This window comes from Aplysia californica, unplaced genomic scaffold, assembly GCF_000002075.1.
Source record: "Aplysia californica isolate F4 #8 unplaced genomic scaffold, AplCal3.0 scaffold00240, whole genome shotgun sequence".
In the NCBI taxonomy this organism is placed as follows: Eukaryota; Metazoa; Mollusca; class Gastropoda; order Aplysiida; family Aplysiidae; genus Aplysia; species Aplysia californica.
In genome coordinates, this window is record NW_004797510.1 from 791,705 (window position 1) to 815,443 (window position 23,739).

Sequence of the window (23,739 nt, forward strand, 5' to 3'; positions counted from 1 at the left end):
TGCATTTTCGTCACATCGTGAGCAGCGCGATGGTTGAGGTCACCAAAGTTCATGCAAAGTCTGAGCGCTGCGAAGTATAGGACTCGGGAATGGGGGGATTATTGATTTTTTTTTAAAAGACGCACGCGGGGGAAGGGGGGGGGGGGGTTGAAGGCAAAACCGGATGACAAAAACTTAACTTGGAAGCAGATTTTACTTTTCAGAATTTTGATTACTACTATCTAGATCTCAAGCTCTCTGCTCTCTGCAATGCGCGCGTTGGTGCAGGCCATGTATGGAATCGGGATCTGTCATACTCAAACCTTGTAAGCCGTGTTTTTGTAACTAAAGGGTTCCCGTTTCATTGGGTAGGTGATAGTAAATTATATGTACAGTAGTCTCCGCCTAAGATCCCACCGCTTACGATCCCGGTTCGCTTAGGATCCAGCTGTTTTAAGAAAACAGAATTTTTACTATACAAAAGTCACCCCTAAGATCCCGCTCTGATTCACTCTTAAAAAGGTCTACATTCAGCTAAGATCCCGCATTTCAGATATGTATAATTTGCGGAACAAAAACTCGGGCGGCACAGCCGATCAACCAAGGGGGAAAAGTTGAGATCAATAAACTGTCCGTCGCGTCAAAGATCAGCCACTATCGTGAATGTGATCACATACACGTTGTAAAACTCGATGAAGCGATGCAATGTTTGCCCCAGACGGGATCACACCGAGGTGTGAACTGACCGACACGTTTGTTTTCCCCACGTATCGCACTCACACCTGAGCTCTCACCCTAAACTTACATCACTCGCTGGGTAGGTAGGGCCTATACGTTCGCTCCAGGCGGGATCACATCGAATCGTGAACTCTTCCCCGACCATTGCAGCAGTTGTCTTTACTCCCGAATTTGCGAGACAGACTGAATTTTAATTGGTGTGGTTGGGGGGGGGGGGGCTGGGTCAGAGATGGCAAGCTATAAATTTTCGACAGGTAAAGGGGAGGGGCAGCTGGATAAGCGTAGATCTTGAGACTCATGATAGGATAATTCGTGAAAATGGCACGCCTCATGCCACTATGCACTGTGATAGGTCTTCAAGGTTAACGACTCTTTGCTCGCCATACGTCATAAACCCACCAAGGGGTCACGTCAGTTCATTTTAGAGTGGAGGGAGACCATTTTACCGATTGTGAGCCTTAACATGGGTCACCATAGATTCTCCGCGAGACTACTGTATTGTATTCTATATTTGAGCTTTCTGTTCAAGATTTTCAGATTTTCAGTGTCACTGCGTCTTGCCCTCCCACAGTTTTTACACCTCTCACACTGAATAGGTCTACTTGAGACATTCATGTTATTACTCTATTTTTAGTTTGAGTAATAATTTTTTATCTTTTACGTTTATTGTATAAACCTTGACACCCAGACTGGTTCTTGACAGTGGATATTCTGATTCTAGGCCTTTTCTCAGGCTCAAAGCAAGATTCATTTTTATATAGGGGAATATGATGAGGGGAAAATATAAATAAGTAAGAACTGACTGAAATACCTAAGTCACAGTATCCCAGTGCCACACTGACATGTTGCTGACTGGAATGTACCTTCATGCGTGCATGCGCACCATTCTGTGTATATATTACTAAATAATATATAAATGAAGCATGCACTGTCATTGTTATGTAACATGCCCCTGGAGAATGGATGAGCCCCCCCCCCCCCCCCCCCACCGGAAAATTGAGAAGCTGGGTTGGCAGTCACTCTGCGAAAAGTTTTTGTAGGGAAATCGAAACTATGATATGATTCTTTTCGGACAAGTGTAGACCTTCGAAAATAGGCTTTTGTCATGAATTTCTTGACCAAATCTCCTTGAATTTTAAAAATTTCTCCTTGAAACCTCCTTGAAATCTACTTGAATTTGGTGGGAAGTTCATGGCAGGAACCCTGAGTGCAGTCAGGATCAGGACCTCTGGGTTCAAAGAGTCAGTTCAGCAGCCCATAGTCATGATGAAGGTGCTCATGGGGTAAATAAGTCAAAAAAGGTACTACAATTTTCTAGATTGGGCCAAAGGGAGAATCTATCAAGTTTTGTTTATTTTTTCCTGTTCTCACTTCCTCCTGTATTTTATTTTTCTGAAAAAATGGGTGGTCGGTCAGTTCTCTGGTGTGGTTTGCTCCTTCTTTCCTGTCAAACGTCAATCGTCCTTGTCTTTCCTCCTTCTTTTTTCTTTTTTGTGTATGTTACTCTCTTGTTATGCATCTATTCTGCGGCACTTATATCACCTTATTGTGTTGCATGTGCCGTAAAACTCTTACGAAAACTGAGAGAGTACAATGGTGTCCATTTAAACTAATCACAGTTAATCTGGAAACAAGTGAACCAAAAGAAAATGAAATCCCTGATTTTTTTTCTTCTGTTTGAGCAACCTCTCTATACTTTACTGAAAATCTGGCTGAAGCAAAGAAAACCTAGTGGTCCTGCAACATTTCTATTTAATTTAAGCCAACTCTGCTCTTGTGCTCTTGAATAGAAGTAAAGATGTTTGGAATTAAAATGGTGAGAGTCGCCTGATGTCAGAGTTGAATAAAATTAGTGAGAAAATGTCTGCCAAAGTTTGGTGACTTCCAAAGCTTAAGTGTCCTTGGAAACTGCAAATTTACTCTACTTGTGCCTTTGATCCATGTTGTTCAGTAAAATCCACACAAAAACATATAAATGGATATTGAGCCCCGAAAAATAATTAAATAAAATTTGCACATCAGGCGGAAAAATGCCGGTTTCTTCGATTTCCTTATTTTGACGAATGGTGATTTCACCACTGTGCCACACATTTTTCCCTTTCTTCCATACAGGTCATGGACTCAGATGCTGAGCACAGCCCCCTGTTTGTATACAAACTTCCGGTCGGAGCCGAGAATGTGATCCTGACAGATCGGCTCATTTTCACCATGATACACGACTCCAGGGACAAAAAGTTGATGGTCTTGTCCAACCAGAAGTCAGAAAACCTCATGAATGACCAGCAGGTCAGTGTTAGTGTAGTAAAATAGGAATGCCATTTTGTGGGGTTTTGTCATTTCCGTTATTTTCACTGAAAGAAGATAAGAACACTTCCCTTCGTCTCCCATCTCTTACTTTGTCAGATATTTAAAAAGATCGAACAACTAGCTTTCTCGGAAAAGGGCAAAAAAATCTCGGAGGTCCTGTGTGCAAGTTGCACACATTAAAGTTCCTTTGGTAGTCCTTAAATTGATAAGAGTAGGCTTCAGTCACCACCCAGGCAAAATTCAAAATTAATTTTTACCAAACTGAAAATGGTTAATGTGTCCCGTGCGCTCATATGACCTTATGTAGCTGCGAGTGCAGTAAAACACTTACAAAAACAGAAAAAAACCATGTATTTTCTTCCAGAGATTGTGCTGGTAGTCTTTTGGTTAGACTACTGAACTTGTAATAGTAAGAATACAGGTTCAGGGGTTCGAGGTTCAGCATTGTATCCTTAGGAAAGATTTCTCCCATTTAGCTGTGTCCTATCATAAATAGACGTTAAATTCTGGGGTCCCAACTCTTAAGTAACCTTACACTGTTGCAAGGGATGTTTACACTTAAACTATTTCAATTTTTTTCTCTCTGTTCTTCAGGGTTACAACACTGAAGCAATTGTGCAAGAATTTAGCCTGCCAGACGAAGAAACGTTGATTGGAGTGGAGAGAAAGCGCTATCCGTTTTATTACCACGAACATCACGAGAATGAGTGGACCAACAGAATTAGGGCGGGCAGCATCATTTTGCCTGTGAGGAACCAGGACTCTGAGCTTGACTCTTCTGTCCTCGGTATCCCGGTGACGACTCACACCGTGCTGGATGGCTGTGTCATCGTGACCAACTGCTGCGTCTATGAAATCCGCCCTTGGTGTGTTGCTTTTGTAATCATAAATCTTCTGGGGAGAAGGGAAGAGAGTGGGAGGGGGGGGGAAAGAGGAGGATAGAAATGCTATCATCTTCCGATATAATATGTGAGGGGGGGGGTGTTGTGTATGTTTGTATGAGTTAATCTTCTTGTCAGATTTGTTGGTTGAGTTTGAACAATTTATCATATGAATTATAAAAGGAGTGTTTAAGTTTGGGAAAATGGCATCAGTTGAAACTCTACAAATTGAATGTGTGAATTTTCAGCCGACGTCTCCGTTCATAGATTACCAGAAGTGACTCATTTTGTCAGCATGCCTCAACCATAGAAAAAAGGATGGAGGGTTTCAGTCTAATTAACAACGTGAAATGGCGGAACTTATTCTTCAGAAATTTTTGAAGGTGTCACTTTGGTTACAACATAGTTCAAGCCAAATGCTACTTTGCGGTAGTTAAATTCCTTGTCTTTATAAAGTAGGTACCATTATGAGAAAGGTCATTGTACCACAGGAAGTCAACTGATACTTTTTGTTAGCTGAAAAACATATACTTCAAGTAATGCTGTCTTTTGGTGTTTTTCTTATGCTTCATAGTAATAACGTGGTTAAATTGTAAATTATGATCTTTGAGGTATAATTTCTTTTCATGAAGTAGAACATTGTTCTTATCTTTGCTAAATTCGAAAGCATATTGGTCTGTACATTAAGTATTATATAGCTGTTTAGACTCATGTGTACGACGATGGCCCGAGGAGAGTCTTAAATCATCACGCTTTTTTCTCTACCTCCTCTACATAATTCTGCCAGCATTTCTCCGGAACGTCTCTTTCTTCACCTCGCCTTGACCTCGACGGAAACCACACAAGCAGAAAATCTGGCCATAAGCATCGGCCTTGACCTCACGAGTCTGTCTGAGTTGGCAGCTGACTTCCTTCTGCGGCGCGGAAGTTTTTCTCGTGCCATGAAACTTTATACTTTGTCCAAGGTAAGTTGGTCTTTACTTTGTTGCTGTTTTTAAGGTTGAAAGAAAAAAGAGGGTGGCTTCCTGAAGCAGAAGAGGTGCTTAGCTTGATTGCTTTCTTCTGCATGTGCCATATGTTTGTTTGGGAAAGGTAATTTTATACAGGGAACAAAAATACATAATTGATGTTTATAAGATTAATAGAGGTGCAATTTCTGTTCTATGATTCAGCAGAACAAGAAGATCTGTTGAACATTATTGTTATGACTTTTTATTCAGATTGGGTAGAAATGTCTCCAAATCTTGAACAAGGAGGAGGGTACGGTAGGCGTATGCAGGCAGAGAAGCAAGTTGGAAATCTAATGTCTTCGGGAACTCAGTTCTTGTTGTGATACTGCGGTGTAGTTATTGAAGTTCTCATTACATAGACTATTTAAGGGTGAATTTGAATGAAGTAAAAGAAAAAAAATATTTGAATCTTACATTTTTACAGGATCTCAAATTCTAAATTTTTAAAGCATCATCGAATATATTCAAATTAATGAAATGAAAAACAAATTTTGAAAGGAACATAGAAGAAAAACGAAAGTCTTCTTATGGGAAGTGCTTTTTAGGCTATCGCTAATTATCCTGATGACAATTATTTTCATGGTTTCTTTTTAAGCTTAGACAAGCATGCTCTGATTGCTGTTCTTAGGTGTGTGGTTTGTCCTTTCAGTTTTGAACAGAAATGTTTGCAGTTCCAGGCTATACAAAAAACTTTCCTATGATAATACCTCCAATGCTTGTTTTTAGAGACAGCTGAGTATATCAACCTCCCACGGTTTTGGAACACAAGGGTCATAGCCTTGTTAAAATCTCATAATATTCCATTAGGTAACAATCTTTGTCAATGGGAATGAATAATTCACCATTATGCGGGAGGTGTAACTCTCCTGAAATTGAAGATGAATTTCACTTTATCTTTTATTACCCAAATTTTTCTCATCAAAGGAAATTGTTAATCGCTCCCAACCTGACTCAGCCCAATGACATAAATATGCAATGTTTGACCCATGATAAGAAATATGTGCTCATCCTGTACCTTTTCATTATGGATACTTTATTTAACAAATGAATGTTTTATATGATGTGATGTGGGCCAATGGCCTTAAACACTGAATAGACTTACTAAAACTAAACCTTGAATGCTTATGCCTTTTACAAAAATTAGTTTTGCTAAAATTATTTTCATATTTCCTTTATCGACGCCTTCATTTTATCTGGAAAATGGTACAATAATTGCTAACAGGATTTTTTTCAGAGCTCTTATAAGGTTGGTTAACTGACATTTATTTCTAAAATCAAATAAATAATTGAACTTTTATTTTTGCTGTTTGTTTTTTTTTCTGCTGCTTGTTTGGCTGACAGAAAATGCCTAAGGTAGGATTTTCAATAGTATGGCTGTATTGAGTTTGATGCATCTTGCACTTATTGTTACTAAAATTGTATTACTCTGCTTCCCCAGTACGTAAGGGGGGGGGGGGGGAGAATAGTTCTACTGTTCCACTAGCCGGAAGTGTAGTCGTCATGCCTCCGTTGGAGAAAGTGTAAACATCTGCAATCACATATACACATCATGTGTGATATTTGCTATTTTGCATCTTCAGTCTTCTTCCTTCTTTCTTCTTTCTGCTTTCTTCTTTCCCCTTTCTCGAAGCAGGCCAAGGAGTATTGAAAAAGTTGATACTATTCTAAGACAGTCAGCCATTGTTGAGGAGAAAAATGGTTGTCTTGAACAGGTGGTTATCTTCATAGACAGTGTCATTAAATTTTTTTTTAAGACAGGAGGGGGGGGGTGGGAATGAGAAGTATTTGTTTGTACAAGTGGTTGTCTTGTACAGGTGGCCTTTTGAGCTGGTTCAACTTTAGCCAGGTGTCACATCAACAGAGGCTGTAACTCCCTAGCTGATGGGGTTGCACCTTTTCTCTGTTCTCTCCCTCTGTTCTGGCCAGCTATGTTTCCTTTTTTTTTCTTTTCTTTTTTTGACATGTCAACCAAAGTTCATTCAAGTGCAGAATAGATCTCCAGATCACCACAATGTGTGTCGTTAATGATTAGATATGATAAGATAAGACAAATCTTTATTGTTCAGACTACTGGATCGATAACAGCAGCATTGTCCAGACTCTGGCAATGGGTTAAGTGTTTTACCACATACTCACACTCACGTATGCAGGCACACACATACGTGCACACACACATACACATACAAATTCATGCGCGCACACTAAAGCTTGCATACCCATACACACTGATTTCTCAAATGTCCTCTCTTCCACACACAGGTATAAATATATACACATACTACATATGCTTACACTCAGAAACTGACCCAAATTCACAATCAGATAACATAGATTTTAAAAAACCTGTCAACTATAATGTTTAAGTGAGATATATAATCTGTGTTCTTGGGTGTAACGTGACCCGTAAGATAAGATGGCAGAAGACAATGCTGCTTGCTGGGGTGAGGCCATGAGGCTTTTCTCCCTAAAGTGCCTTTTTTGCTTCTGGGTTCAGCGGGCAAACCGTTTCACTCAATAGATTGTGACTAGTTTTGAGAAGCTGTTGTTGGGGCAGTCTATGTTGAAAAGCAAGATTTCTAGCAGTCTGATTGGCAGCAGTGTCTTTCACCCTCACCTTCGCCTATCCCGTAGTCTGGCTGACCATTGTGGGATCGATGTAGATTTTACCCCCAGTTTCTTCTACTCCTTACAGTTCTCAGCTCTCTATTAATTTTATGATGTTCCAGACATGATCGGTTCTCTCTTTAATATTGTCTTCCCATTGTTTCCTCTGTCTGCCTCTTTGTCTCCGTCCTTGTGCTCTGGAATTTCAAGTGGTGTCCACTCAGGAGAGATGAAGTGGATACCAAATACTCATGAATTCAAAACCTGTTCTTTTCTTCTTTAAAAACCTGTTCCTCCTTTCTTTCAAAACCTGTTCCTCTCTTTGTTCAAATTCCAACAAGTCATGGACAGAAGAGGCTGGTAGCACTCTTTCCCTGGGAGAAATGGACCTTTCAAGGGACAATGTCTCAACCAGTTGTAGGACATGCCTAAATGGATACATAATTAAAATGATTGCTATTTTTGGCTGTCACGCCTAGATCCCTCAGTGCCTTCAAGGTAAATAAATAAATCCTTACAAGTGATTGGCGTCTGAAAATCAAATTAGGGCAAATATATAGACCCGATGATCTCCTTGTCCTAGAAAACAAAGCCTAGGTGTGGTGCTTGTGTGACCAAAATGTGTTGATAGCGCAGTGTAACAGATTTCATAGGCTATCTTATGAATTATTACCACATTTATTTTCATTTTGTTGCCAGTGTTCAAAATATTTGCTTTCCAGTATTATTTTGTTGTGATGAACATAGCATGCTGCAAAAAAAAGTTTTCTGTACGCAGATTTTTCTAATTTTTTTTTGTATTGATGTTTTGTGATTTTCACTCTTGGTTGTTCTACCATTTTGAAATGATTTTATTTTTATAAGCAAGAATGTGTGATGGCAAAGGAAAACCAAGGATTTATCGGATTTGTCACTTTCTGAGAAAAGGGCATTCTCTGTTTCAATATCTTTTATAGATTCTGACATTTTCAAACTACCTTTTGTATTTTTTTTAAATGAAGAATTTTTGAAGAGAACAACCACACAAAGGCCAAAACTGAGAAAACTAAATTCGTGTCAAAGTGGCAAAAGCTTTTTATTTTGTAAGACCCAATGAACATAATTACAGCAGTTGCCCTGACTACTCTTCTTCCCATTTCCTTTTTCCCGCTCAGTCTGTTTCTTTTCCAACAATATAATGTACTATTTTCATATTAAAAACTCTCTGCTAAATAGTTCAAATTCTAGTCTACTGGTAAGGTGTAAGTTGACAGGTTGTGTAACTGGAGGAGAGGAGAGAGCAGAAAATTATCTGTACTAGCAACACTCATTGGAAAATATTTTGCTTAAAATCTTTTAATTTTTGAAAGATCACAGATATTTCAAAATGAATTGTTTTGAAAACTCTTTGTTTGACCCGTGATGCAAACTTGGCTATTGTTCATGTGCATCTTGGTTTTGATCAGCGCGACTTATCCATGGTTTTGCACAGCCCCCACACAAATTTGTTTACTCGTTGTTAGCTTTATTGATATATTCACTCACTCCCTGACTCGTACTACTCCCTGTTGGTTGGAAGGTAATAAATAGACCCAGTTCACAAGGTGCAACACGAATAATATGTGTGGCCCAAATGAATATATCCAACTTTTTGTCTTGTGTATTGTTTGTCTTCTTTAATCTTCCTTCTTTCTTCTTTTTCTGTATGCTCACATTGGGTATGCGTTTAAATTGACTGCTTTCTTGGGTAGTTGGTGGGTGCTCTGGGGTGGTTTGCTCCTTCTTTCCTATCAAACATCTATCATCCTTGTCTTTCCTCCTTTTTTTTGTTTATAGTAAGCTCTCCTGTGATACCTCTAATCTTTGGCTCTTGACTTACATCACCTAATTGTGTTGTAACCACCATTAAAGTCTAACCAAAACAATTGACTGTTTCTTGTATAATAGCGTTTTGTACTCCTACAAAAACTTGACCAAACGGATGCCATTAACTGACTCATTTTACTCCCATTGTCTTCATGTTGGGGAAAAAATACTGAACTGGTTGTGTCATTCACGACTTTCTTGGCTTTACAGAAAATCACGGCATGCGTGTTGTGTCAGATCATTTTTCAACTTTTCAGTCTATGTGTTTCATTTAAGATAATTCTGATCTTGTTAGAAATTATAGAAAATCTGTTATGTTGATAAAGGTTTCGTTTGCATGTCTTTGTTGATTGTATTTTTCTTTTTGCTTTTTTGTTCTTAGAGTTCTGTGAAAGCTTGATAATAATAGAAGCATCTGTGGTGAAATTTGATACATGGCTTTTAATGTTTCTCAAGTATCCTTGAAGATACTTTTCTGGAAGATAGGGATTCAGCTATGACCAAACTTGATGATAATAATCATAATAGTAGATAGCATTTGTATAGCACTAACTCCCGCTATACTACAATAGTGTAATTGTGCTAGGAAAGTAAGCAATCTTTGAATTTTTTAACTGTACAATGGAATATGTAGTAACACGTGTAAGGCGCTGGATTAAGACGTGTTGTTTGTTTTCTTTCTTATTGCTTTTTTGACATAACTGTTCTATTGTCATACCTAAAAAAGATAGGTGATCATTTTACCTCTGTTCAGTATACAGGGAGTGACAACTGTAATGTTAATCTTAGACTGTTTTGTTGCTTCATTTACTGGGTATGAGAGCTGTATTCCTTCCTCAGAACTTAAGATAACAATTCGATTTTTCATTAAAGTTGGGGTGGATTGTTCAAAGAATGTGATTTTAGAAGAAGAAGACTATTTAACTATTGTAATGTTCAGTGGCAAATGATTGTTTGCACTGCATACCTATATGTTCTTGTCTAAAGTAGTGCATGCCTGTCAGATTTGTGACAGTGCCAAATTGTGTGTGTGTGTGTGTGTGTGTGTGCGTGAGAGAGAGAGAGTGTGTGTGTGTTTGTGGGAGAGAGAGAGTGTATGTTAGTGTGTCTGCTCTCATGGCATTGATCCACTCATGTTACAAGTTAGAAAGGTTCCCTCAGTGTTAGTAAAGCGTGACATAAATTTTGTAAAAAATTGATTTGTCATAAGTTTTTCAGTAGTGTAAGTAATGGTGATTTTCACACCACCCCTCCCACTCCTCCTTTCCCTTTCTTCTTCCCCATGGGATTCAAGCATTAATCTATCTTCATTTTCTCTATACACATTTTTACTTTTCTTTTTGATGTACTTCATGTTATATCACATTTGCAATTTTATGTTCATGATAATGTTCATGTATTTTTTTTCATCAAAATATGAGATAGACCAACATAGGAGAACTTTATTATCATTGTCTGCATTTCCCCACACCTGTCAATTGTGACAACAAAAGGTGAGCAAACATAGAACAGAAATGATCCCTGAGATAGCTATACACATTTAAGTAGTGATGCCTTGTGGTATCTCCGAGTCTCCATCACTCATACCCTTATAATTATCTTCCCCCATCCCCCCTTTCCTCTAACCCCTGCACTTCCCTTTATTTTTTTATTCTGAGTTATATGTTAAAGATTTTTCCACTATTTCAGTGCCCTGCTACAAAACGCACGGGTGGCCTGGCTCGCTACGGCTGTGTCTCTGAGACCATGATCCACCTGAGGCAGGTGCTGAGCAGCCCCAGCTTTGAGCTGAACACGTCGGAACGCAAGTTTCTGTCCAACATGCTGCTTCACTGCTTCGTCTATCAGCTGCACAGTGGGGGACAGGCAGTAGCCAATGTGCAAGCAGGTTTGAGGTAAACTTTAACTTTTATTATTTTTGATACATGATGAATTAAATAAATCAACTTAGGTAAATCTAGCAATGGGTTTGAATTGTGGCTGTGTTTACGAAACAGTTCAGCATCTGCTCTTCAAATGTCCCAAACTATAAGATTTTTGACTGAAACTTTTTCTATGTCCCTACCACAGACAATACCATTTACTGCAGAAGAGAAAAAATGTCAATACTTCACCTTTTTTAACATGGCATTACGGCGAAGAGCACATTCTCACTAACTACTACTGGATTAATAACAATAGCAACAATATAAAAATTTGTTAATCGAAAGGGCAAGGGGAGTATACAGCTTCAAGACATTTTATATCCCCTTCCTCGAAACAACGAAGCAGTGAAATTAAAATAAAATATTGATATAAGATTATTTTTCTATTATCCTTTCAGTGACTTCTTGTTTGGAAGTTTCTCTTTTGACGAGCAGACGGCTTTGAATCTTCTTGCGGACTTTGGGGAAGTGGATCTCATCCTGACGTTTGCCAAAGCCCGCGGTCTGGTGGTGGACGCGCTCATGGCACTGGTCCAGGCCGAGGCCTTCACAGAGATCTCCTTCTCCTCTCTCAACGACTTGGTGCAAAGGGGCTTCAGCGCCCACCTCATACAGTGTGGCAAAGGTCTGGGCAGTTTGTTTTACAGTGCAGATTGTTGTTCATTTTCCTCATATTTTTTTTTTCTCCTCCTCATTGTTTTTGCTGTTGTTGTTATTGTTATTGTTGTCGCTGTTGTTGTTGTTTCTCTCCTCCTTATTGTTGTTATTGCTGTTTGTGCCTAGAGCTGTGTGCACACTGGATTAGATGCCATAAAAATTATCTACATTCTTCTTCTTCTTCTTCTTCTTCTTCTTCTTCCTTCTCCTTCTCCTTCTCCTTCTCCTTCTCCTTCTCCTTCTCCTTCTTCTTCTTCTTCTTCTTCTTCTTCTTCTTCTTCTTCTTCTTCTTCTTCTTCACAACTACTTTTATTGTAGAGTCATATTTTTTACCCCCCGGGGCAGTGCCACTGACTGTAGTGTCTTAAGGCCATTCCCAAAGGGGGGGACATTTCTCTTTCAAGCACTGTAGAATTGTAAATGGGCTGATTCATGTCACGCTCATAACTGTGCCTGATCTACAACAGGGAACTGCTGCTTTTTCTTTCTTAATCCTTACTATTGTCATTTTCCTCTACTTCTTTTGTATATTTGTCACTCTCTTGTGACCTGCTTTTTCCGGAGTGCCTTGATAGTCGAAGCAGACCTTGTGCTGTTGAAGCTAGAGAGGTGAGCAGAATAAGTCTAATTCCCTTTAAAGATTTCTCTGTTGACACCCTCACCCCTAGGCGCTCATATGACCTTATGCAGTTCCGAGCTCCGTAAAACCCTCTACTATACTATACTACATATTTTTTATGATCAAACCTGAATAATTGAAATGAAATTAAGGCATACATGGCTACTTTTTCTCGTCCAACGCCATAGATATAACTGTACTGTTTAAATTTTCCGGAATGGCTACCCATTGTCGAGGAGAAAAGTTGTTGTCTTAGGCAGGTAGACGTCTCGGACAGTGTCTTTGTAATATTGAATAAAACACAAGGAGGAAGCTGTCATTTGTACAGATGATTGTCTTGGGCAGGTGGCTGTTACAGAGGGTTCAACTGTATTTGTCACGACGCGGTGGAATCAGGCACTCTTCAATTTGTGGACATATTGAGTCATTGGTATCACTTTAAAGGTTGTTCTTTTGCCTTGCTTTTGATGAAAAAAAGATATATTTATCTTGAGTAGAAGGCGAGATATTTGTGATTGAAGGAAGTTCGGTCACCTGGTTTTTAGAAGTAAAATTAGCGGGAAAATGATCGCCAAAGTTTGGTGACATCCATATCTTAAGAGTCCTTAGAAACTGCTAATTTAAATTGGTTGTGCCTGTAATCAATGTTTTTCCTTAGAATCTACACATAAAAGTGTTTTTGAATGGACTTACAAGGTGGTGAGCCAAATACAAAATATTCGAAAAAAAATTACCAAATTGGCCGAAAAAGCCATCAGATTTCTTTGTTTTGACGAGCACCGGATTTCAACGCAATGCCTTACATTTATGTTCTCCTTTATTCCAGGATCCTACCTTCCATGCCTTTCCCCTGAGGATCTCGTCCGTCTGTTGATCACACGACCCCAGCTGGCAATCCACAACTCTGGCGTGCTGAGGCCGCTGATCTCTGTACTGCAGCCGCAGCAGCTGCTGGAACTGGCGCGGATTTTTGACCCATCCAAGTCTGTGATGAGGGGAACACTGCAGAGACTTCACACCTCTCGGAGAAGGTAGAGCCCACTGCTTGGCTATCTTTTTATAGCCAATACCCACTTTTGCCACATTTTTTTTTGCAAGTGTTTTATGGCATTCGCAACTGCATAAGGTTATATGAGTGCGCGGGACACACCTAACATTTTCAGTTGGTAGGAAAATTTGAATTTTGCCCGGGTTGTGGCTGAAGCCTACTCTTATCGATTTTGTACCACCGAAGGATCTTTAACATTCGCAACTTGCACGTGGGACCGCTGAGATTTTTCGCCCTTGTCCAAGAAGGCTAGGTGTAGATCTTACCCTCCATAAGGTCAGGGGTGTGGCTGAATGTCATCAGTAAGAAGGAGCCAAGGAGAAACAGTAGAAAGGCTGCAGAAAGAGTCAGGAGCCCAGAGGAGGGGGCAAAGGAGGTGAAGGGGTTGGGGCAGAAAGGAAAGATGAAAGCAGATGACAGAACATTGTCAGAGAGCAGAAAAGGATGTAAAAGGAGAAAACTTTAGAGAAGAAAATTTTCTGTCGCTATTCGGATTCGAACCTGGGACCTATTGAATGAGAGGTGAACACCTCAACCTCTAGACCACGAGAGCCCCCTTTTGCCACGTTTAAGGGATGCATTTTCAAGTGGGGCATTAATGATACCTGTCACTACCCAGTTAATCCCCACCACCCACCAAAAATACCAAATGACCCACCTCTCTCTTCCCCTTTGTGGATTGCATTAATGAATTTTTAACCCTTTTGTCTTTCCTTTTCACCAGAACTAACAGTCTGACTTCCTTGTGCTCTGTTGCCAGCGAGGGATTAGAGTCATCGTCGGTAAGTTACAGTTTGTGTGATTCTTTGAACAAATCATGACTGATGCCCTTGAAAATCATACGAGCACAGTCAGCATGTTGTTGTTGTTGTTAGCGATCCAGTAGCATCTGAGCGTTAACTCTTCTACATAATGCCATTCGGTAATAGTTACATATTTGTTCTAATTGTTGTCTTGAGCAGTAGAGGCAATTAGATGTGTGGGGTAGCTTGGGAAGAAAACATCCCCTTAAATCAGTTAGTTTTCTACAGAAGAACAGATGATGTTCCACTGTCTCTGAGGGGTAGTCACATAGTGGGCAGGCAGCAGACTGCTTTACTCCAATTCGGTTGAGATGTTGGTTGAGGGGTACATGTTGTGTTTTAAGTTGGAAGATTATGGATTGATCTCCCCTCCTCAACTCATTGATTGGATCTTTGACCAGTGGTTTATTCATGTGGCCATACATCCTCCTTCCTGTCGTACCTGTGGCCCAATCATTCATCCACTCTTCCTTGAGGTTTGACTTGATCATTTGGCAGCAGGTAGTGTAATTCGTAGGAATTTCAGGCTGAGGGAGGCTAGCTCCTTTCTTTTCCAGAGCATCAGCTCTTTCATTTCCCGGTATCCCAGTGTGGGAAGGAATCCATTGTAGGACTAATCTGACGTGGTGCCTACTTATCAAATTATGTAGACTCCAAATCAAGTGCAATATATCTTTGTTCACATCAGTCCCACTCTCAAGTGTCTTTAGTGTTGAAAGGCTGTCCGTAAAGATAACGATGTCTGTGGTAGTAAGTGGGTTAGTGTCAAACAAGTAGTTGATGTAGTTTGCTATGTTGGTGATAGCCTGTTGTTCGGCAATGAAATTGGAGCAGAAGGACCCGCTGGAATTAAAGACTTCTTTAATGCACAGTCAGCATCAATGGACGAATAGCTACTGACCTCAGGTTTGCCAATGACATTGACGGACTGGGAGGGAATGAAGAATAATTTGCCAGACTGGTGAAACGACTGGATGAAACATCAACCAGATACGGCATGGAAATTAGTGCTGAGATATAGGGATGAAACCATTAAAACAAAAATTACGGTCAATGGTTAACATCTTGTAACAGTTGACTAGTTCAAGTACATTGGTGCTATCATCAGCCAAGAAGAAACCAAGCCAGAAGTCCATGCAAGAATTGCACAAACAACAGGGACTGGTCCTTGTTTTGTTCTGTTGCTCAAGAGCAAGAATAATTTAACTATGAAAATGGTCAACATTGTGCCTCAATGTTCATTAGAAATATTCCATCCGCACGGAAATCCTTGGGCCCAGGGATAGCATGGCCACGTGTCTGCAATCACGCAAAGAACACTGCTGACCTCACAGAATCGAGCTGTAAGATTTGTCTTTTATGAGGCAGTAAAAAATCCCAACACTGCCCATAGAGGTCAAAGGTCACATACAAAGTCACAAGGACATCAGGTACTATTCTCTTGTAGCTTGTTGCAAGAGATTGACTGATTGACCTTTATGTTTGTGTAGGCTTTATTTTCATATTCCGGAAACAAAAGATTGACCTTTATCTTTTAATTTTTGTTGTCTTCATCTTCAGGAAACAAGAGATTGACCTTTATGTTTGATTTTTTTTTCCTCATCTCCAGGAAAATCGAGATATGCGAGCTGACTCTTTGCTGGAGTTTTTCCTGACAACAGTTTTATATTTGAACCACCAGCGTCGGCAGAGTACTCCAACCCTTCAGAAAAGTTTAGAGTTCGAGTCCATAGTAAACAGCCCTGTGTCAGAAGTGGATAATGTTGTGAGTGTTTTTCCTAATCCAATTTCCTGCGGGTGGTTGGCGGGGGTTATGGTGTGGTTTGCACCTTTCCTATCAAACATCTATCGTCCTTATCTTTCCTTTTTTTGTGTTTGTTACTCTCCTATAGCTCTTCTAATCTTCGGCACTTATATTACCTAACTTTGTTGCAAGTGCCTTAAAACTTTTAACTAAAACAAACAAGAATCCAATTTCCTCTCTTATCTTTCCTTTTGTTTTAGCACTGTACTAGCTTTTTTTTTTCGTTCTCTTCATATTGTCTTTCGCAGGAAGTGTGTGGTTGTCAACTGTGGGTTCTTCAACCTGCTGTGAATCTATTGTCCATTTATTCTGTGGCAGCTTTCCATAACAGTCTTGTGTTTCTAGCCTTTCCGGTAACCATACAGTATTTTTGGATGGTGCTGTTAGTAGTGGAGATTGTCCAAGACAGCCACCCCTTGTCGAGGAGAAAAATGATTGTCTTAGACAGGTGGATGTCTTGAACAGTGGTGTCATAGTACAGAAAAAAAACTTTGGGAAGTAGTCTTTTGTACAGGTGATTGTTTTGGACAGGTGGCCGTTAGAGTAGGTTCTACTGCATTTGTAAATTCCCACTTTCACTGTCAGTTGATGAACAAAGTAACAGCTGATTTAAAAATAAATGTCTTATTTAGGACATCAAGTGTAGATTGTGGTCGTCAGAAAAGTTTTTATAAAGTTGAAGAAGAGAAACTGATTTGTTTCTGTCATTCTGAAGTAAGAGAAAATCTATTTCCATGTGTTGTTTCTGTTTATCTGTTTACTTTTTCCCTGCACTAAATTACCATTACTGTGTTTAATGTTTTTCTCTTTCCTCGAGCAATCAGAGCTCTTGTCTTAGTCCTATCAGATCAGAGATGGATATGAAATCCTCTTAAATGACATCACTGCATTGAAATGGGAACCAAACTCATAACATACCAACTTGCCTTACTTGTCTGCTCTTGATATGTGAGCTTATTGTGTCTGGGTAGATAACGTATAGGTGTCATATCAACCTACTGCACTCCAGCTGAAAGTGTAACTACTGAATGAATAACATAGATAAACATCTATGCCCCAATGCAATTTGGTGACCTTTACTTTGAATCATCATCTTCACAGCCTTTCATTCCTTCTTTCTTTTTTTCTCAATATATGGGTGGTTGATGGGTACTATGGTGTGGTTTGCTCCTTCTTTCCAATCAAACATCTATCGTCCTTATCTCTCCTCCTTTTTTTGTGTTTGTTACTCTCTTGTAACACGTCTAATCTTGGGCATTTACATGATCCTATTGTTTTGCAAGTTCTGTAAAACTCTTACTCTAAAAAAAATAAATTATCTAAGCACTAGGCCTAAGGCTCCACCTTTGAAATAACTTATCTTTGTCTAGGAGTCTAGGAGGAGTTAAATCTTGTGCAAAAAATAAAAATAGCTTAGCACGCACATAGCAAAACAATGACAATGACAACCTTTATTTACCTCACAGGGAGAAATTTGTCTTGGTTGTTTACAATAAATACACGTCTCTCGTGCTGAAACGCCTGCTCCGTAAAACTTTCTCTCTCTCTCTCTCTCTCTCTTTCTCTCTCTGTCTCTCTCTCCCTTTCTCTTTCTCTGTGTGTTCAGTAACCTCACTGCAGTTTGTCCGAATGAATTTTTATATCTGTCTGTTCTTGCTTTTTTGGAAATGTATCGTTTACGGCGGAGCGATAATTGAAATTCCGATGTCAATGGGTGGCTGTGGTCACTTAGCATTATTTCCGACTTTTTTAGAACGTTTGTTTTGTACAGATATTCAAAGTTAATTAGGTCTCAAAGCGAACAGATGTTCAAGTCCTGAGTTGTTTTGTGTACATGTATAGTCTGTATATTTCAAACACATACAAAGCGAAATTCCCACATAATGGAAAGATTACCATGTTCTGTTGATTTCACTATGTGTGCACTAGACTATCTAAATTGTGAGACATTGATATGATATGGACATAAATCTTCATTGGAAGGATCAAGACGGCAGTGCAGGTGAAGGTCGTCGCAGACTTTCGGTGCAGGCTCAGCTGTTGTGTGGAGGAGCCAAGCACTCGGCTGTGGTGAGGAACGGGGATTTGTACACCTGGGGCCGGTCGTTACAAGGAAGGTGAGAACTTTGGGAATGAATGTAGTATATGAGTAAGAAGGGGAGAAATAGTGATCTAACTGTCTGTCTGTCTGTCTGACTGTCTGTCTATTCATCTATCTATCTGTCTATCTACAATTTATGTCTATCTATTCATCTATCTATCTATTTATCTGTCTATCTATTTATCTGTCTATCTTTCTATCTCTATGTTAATCCATATATCTATCCATCCATTCATCCGTCCATCCATCCACCTACCCACCCCCCCCCCCCACACACACACTACACACACACACACACACACACACACACACACACACACACACACACACACACACACACACACACCACACACACACACACACATCCATCCATACATCCATCCTTCCATCCGTCCATCCATCCATCCATCCATGTAAACAAACTGAATTCTTTTTACGCTCGTTTTGACAACCACGATTTCTCCGACCAGCTGACAACTGTCAAAGAGACGATTCAAAATGACTACTCAGACGATAGCAACAACAACAACAACACCACACAGACGAAGACAATGACAAGAGCAAGGATATTTTTGTGGTTAATGTTAATGAGGTCAAGATCATGTTTAATCGTCTGAAAGCTCACAAAGCGAGTGGTCCCGATGGAGTAAAAAGTAAAATTATTAAAATGTGTTCTACTCAGTTATCTCCCATTTATACTGATATTTTCAATATGTCTTTGAAAGAACGAATAATACCACTCTCATGGAAATGCTCTGAAATAATTCCTGTCCCAAAGAAACAATCGATACAAAATTTGAACGACCTAAGACCTGTCGCTTTAACATCAGTCCTCATGAAATGTTTAGAAAAACTGGTTTTGAAAGAACTGAGAAAATCAACAGAAGACTTACAGAATAACATGCAATTTGCCTATCGTGCCAAGAGGGGCGTGGAGGATGCCATTCTAGTGTTCTTAGATAACATCTACAAACACATAGACACACGAAGAAATTACTCCAGGATACTTTTTGCTGATTTTTCATCCGCATTCAACACAATCCAACTGCACATAATGGTTTCAAAATTAATTAACATGAACATAAACAAGAACATTATAGCTTGGATTCTTGAGTTCTTTACCAATCGACCTCAATATGTAAAATTAAATGGTGTAAAATCCGACCTAATATTCACGAACACCGGTGCACCCCAAGGCTGTGTAATCTCCCCTGTCTTGTTTACGCTCTACACCAACGACTGTACTTTTGATAACAAAGACATCAAACTAATAAAATTTGCGGATGATTCCACTTTACAAGGCCTTATAACAACAAATGAGAATGAATACAGGGACGCTGTGAATCTATTTACAAATTGGTGTGATAACCACTTCCTTATACTAAACGTAAAAAAGACAAAGGAATTAATAATAGACTTTAGAGTAAAAAAAGACCAATTGCAACCACTATTTATTAAAGATGAAGAGGTGGAGGTGGTAAGCTCTTACAAGTATCTTGGTGTAACAATCGACCACAAACTTGACTGGCATCCCCATGCTGCTCTTGTGCATAAAAAGGTAAATCAAAGAATGTTTCTTTTAAGGAAATTAAGAAGTTTCCGTGTTGACAATAAGACTATGTCCCTTTTTTACCATTCTATGATTGAAAGTGTGCTATTATTTTGTATTTGCTGCTGGGGTGGAAATTGTAAAGTGAAAGATAAAGAAAAATTTGACAGAACCATTAAGAAAGCCAGCAAGATCTCTGGAAATGTATAACACCACACGTATAAAAAAGATAAAAAGCATTATAAACGACCCATCACACCCCTTTTCCGCACAAATTGTAAGATCACGTAGCGGCAGATATGTACCTCCAAAAACAAAGAAAGAAAGATATAAAAGAAGTTTTTTACCATCTAGCATAAGGCTTTTGTCAGAATGAGTATAGATGTGTGTTGCTCTTAGAGTATGTATCTGTATATAACTCCTAAGGTCTAGTATTTAGATTCCTGCATGTGGTTGAATGATGCATTTGATGTAAATGTACATTTTGTCAGCTTTACTTCTCCTTTCATATATTGAATTTTAATGAGAGTGATATATATTATGATTTAAAAATTTTTATGTATACCTGCATGTGTTTTTACGGTCCTGTACAGCCAAGGAAAATTTCCCTCTAGGATAATAAAGTACTATCTTATCTTATCTTATCTTATCTTATCCATCCATCCTTCCCCCCATCTATCTAGAAAAAGAAAGATTGTGATGGGTATATATAACGCTGTGTAAATATATTTTGTTGTGACACCGAAACAGCATGAAAGCACACTTTCAACTTATTCCAATGGAAGACCGGTAAACTCTTAATTTATCTCATCTATCTCATCTGTGTGAACAGACTGGGCCACGGGGACATCCCTCACGCTGTGTGCCCACCGGTGCGCGTTGAGACTCTGCACATCCTCAAGCTCAAGGTGGATGCTGTCGCGTGTGGCACGGAGCACACTTTGGCACTCACACAACAAGGGGTGAGACACTTGGGGGGGATTGTACTGTGTGCTGGTCTATGAAATGTGTGTGTAAAGGGGTTTATGTGACAGCTGAATATTGAAAAAGATTTATCCGCATTTTTGTTTTCTTAAGTTTTAAAAATATTTTTGAGCTTTTCTCTTTCCTGTAGCTGGCAGGACAGAGTTTGGAATAAAAAATAAACATCAAACTCCTGAACCACAATCAATCAAACCTTTCTCCTAGGGAACCAGCATCACTTTCTTAATTTTGAATAAATCCTAAACAAGTTTTTTATATATATCTTCTTAAAAGTTTTGTTTAAAATGAGGAGGATGTTTGCTTTTGTCAAGGAAATTAGATTAGAAAACAAAATCTAGATCCAAGAAAGAAAGCTGAGACTTGACTTTCTGACCTTCTAACAATATTACCCTCTTGTTCTCTGACCCTTTGAACCTCTGACTCACTGATCAATTATCCTCTGACCTTCCGACCTTCTTACTGTCTGACCCTGCAACCATCTGACCTTCTGATCCTCTAACCTTCAGACCTTCTGATCCTCTGACCTTCAGACCTTCTTACCCTCTGACCTTCAGACCTTCTTACCCTCTGACCCTCTATCATGGCTAGGTGTACGGCTGGGGCAGCTCCAAGTACGGTCAGGTGGGCGTGGGAACGTGCCACGTGTACCGACGACCCATGCTCTTGGAGACTATGCAGTCGGAGGTGGTTGTCGCAGTCGACTGCGGCCTGTATCACTCGCTCGCTCTCACGGCTGATCACCAGTGAGTCTTGTGGACCTTTCTGTTTTTTCACACTGATTTCACCATCTTCATCATTAGTCCTGAGGTCTATTTCACCAAGAATTCTTTTCCTGAGATGAAGGTTCCCTTGTTGTGATTTAATGACCAATTTAGTGATGTATATGTCATTTTTAGATTTCATATAAAAAGTGGGCCCCCTCGGAGATAAAGAGTCCCTTATTTGATAAAATTTAAACTGTTAACAAAGTTGCTTGGTTGACTTATTTGTTAAGATTTAAATCCTAAACTGTTAACCTAGTTACTTCATTATTTTCTAGTTATGATTTAAATTCGAAACTGTTAACAAAGTCGCTTGATTGTTAATGTGTTGATGTATTCATTGAAACAATTTAGATGACCTGCATATGTTGTGCAGTGGCTAGGTGCTATGCCATCACACCCAGAAGAGTTCAAATATTGTGTAAGGAGGGTTTTTTTGGTTTATTTTTTCATTGAATATCTTTATCTGTCTGCTGGGATGTTGTCTCCCTCTCTGTCTGGGTTTACCCTGACAGGCACAGTTAGAAGTTGGTCTCCTAAATGATCTAAATTGTGCCAATGGGGGTATAAAAACATTTACATTATTTCTCTTTTTAAATAGAGTATACACATGGGGCTGGGGTGTGCATGGGCAGCTGGGACATGGGAACCCTGAGGATTGCCTGGTGCCCACTCACGTCCGTGACCTACTTAATGTCGGTGTGGTCAAGGTGGCTGGAGGATACGCCCACTCACTGGCTCTGACAGAATCGGTGAGTTGAGAAAAGTGATTTTTTCAGTCATGCCATAAATCAGGAAATCTGGATTTCTGTAATTGTCCAGATTTTGTATTAATATGTTCTTGCTTATGTGATTATTTATCATTTAATCTCTTTTTTGCAGCTCATATTGCAATTTATGTAGAAATGGTCGTGAGACAAGAGGCATTAGATTATATGATCTGTAAATACTGAGATCTCATGTGCACATTTCCTTGGGGTCTGAAAATTTCAGGTTATTTTTCCTTTGCCTAGTTGCACCTCTGATTTTTGTGTAATTGTGTTGCACTTCCATCTCATATAGTCTAGTAGATTTTTCTCTTTTACTAGAGCAAATTAAAAAAATCTAGTATTGTCTTAAATAAGGTCAGTGAGACTTTTTGAGATGTTTGAATTACTTTCACTTTTATTCATTAAATGCCTTGATTTACTCGAGAGACATATTCTGGATGCAAAGGTAGAAGACGAGAGAGGAAGGAGGACACCTAACTCGAGATGGGAACAGGATATAGAAACATGGTTTGGCCCTAAAACAACATAAGCAGGCAGAATAGCAAGAGAGTGTGTTTTATAATTGTGGGAAGGTCAGAAAAGCAATATCCAACTACAGAAAAAGCTAATAAAATGAAGAAGAAGAAGTCGTGCTGTCTCAGATGGTAGATTATCTTCTTTACCAGGTTATATTTAATAATTCTGGGTTCATTTTTGATTAGGTCAGAATGTCTTTTCAGATGTGATTTTATTACCTGTACTGTTCACCGGTTTGGGAAAAGTATTGGCCCCACTTTATATTATCATGTAGAAGTTGTGTATTCCATACTCTCTGTTGTTCCAGTGACACTTTCTCATTGATTTTCAGGATTTTCTCTTTTGCAATACGCCTTACTTGAATAAATTATTTGCATGCATCATAGAATGTCTCATGATATGCATCATACATCCTGGTGAACCTTCTTTTTTTCTCCTTTTGTTCCTTCTGTCTGTTATGCTTCTTGCTGTTTACCTACACTAAGGGGCCATTATTGTGTCTATGGGCCTCTTTAAACTCAAATGATCTACCTTCTAAATCAGGCATAGGCAATCATGTCCAAGTCATGCATTGGATTACGCTATTTTGAATATTTTGCAGGCCCAAGTGAAGAAAATTGGGTGAAACTGGTTGAAATACCCAAGCTCTCAAAAGTGACATGTTAGTAATGTTACTATAGGGCGTCTCATGAGATGAAATAATAGATCTATTGTTTCCAGCTGTGCTGAAAACTATTGATTTTAATTTTGAAGATGAATAGTTGTTGTTTTTCTTATTTATAACTGCAGGCTACATACATTATTGATTACTGGGTTGACTCACAGGCCAGACTGAAAC

The 23,739-nt window shown here is 39.2% G+C and overlaps 1 protein-coding gene across 2 annotated transcripts in view; it reads left to right on the forward strand.

Annotated features, from left to right (window-relative positions):
- LOC101858037 overlaps positions 1–23,739 on the forward strand; it is a 51,482-nt gene that overhangs the window by 12,736 nt on the left and 15,007 nt on the right. The window contains exons 8-20 of one of the 2 annotated variants that reach the window (XM_005100216.3): positions 2,830–3,003; positions 3,619–3,890; positions 4,693–4,870; positions 6,257–6,268; positions 11,054–11,259; positions 11,688–11,914; positions 13,392–13,596; positions 14,338–14,395; positions 16,026–16,181; positions 18,204–18,337; positions 20,703–20,832; positions 21,443–21,597; positions 22,217–22,367. In XM_005100216.3, coding sequence (XP_005100273.1) covers positions 2,830–3,003; positions 3,619–3,890; positions 4,693–4,870; positions 6,257–6,268; positions 11,054–11,259; positions 11,688–11,914; positions 13,392–13,596; positions 14,338–14,395; positions 16,026–16,181; positions 18,204–18,337; positions 20,703–20,832; positions 21,443–21,597; positions 22,217–22,367 — 2,058 coding nt within the window. The remainder of the gene's footprint in view (positions 1–2,829; positions 3,004–3,618; positions 3,891–4,692; positions 4,871–6,256; positions 6,269–11,053; positions 11,260–11,687; positions 11,915–13,391; positions 13,597–14,337; positions 14,396–16,025; positions 16,182–18,203; positions 18,338–20,702; positions 20,833–21,442; positions 21,598–22,216; positions 22,368–23,739) is intronic. The other variant, XM_005100217.3, reaches the window with a different exon arrangement.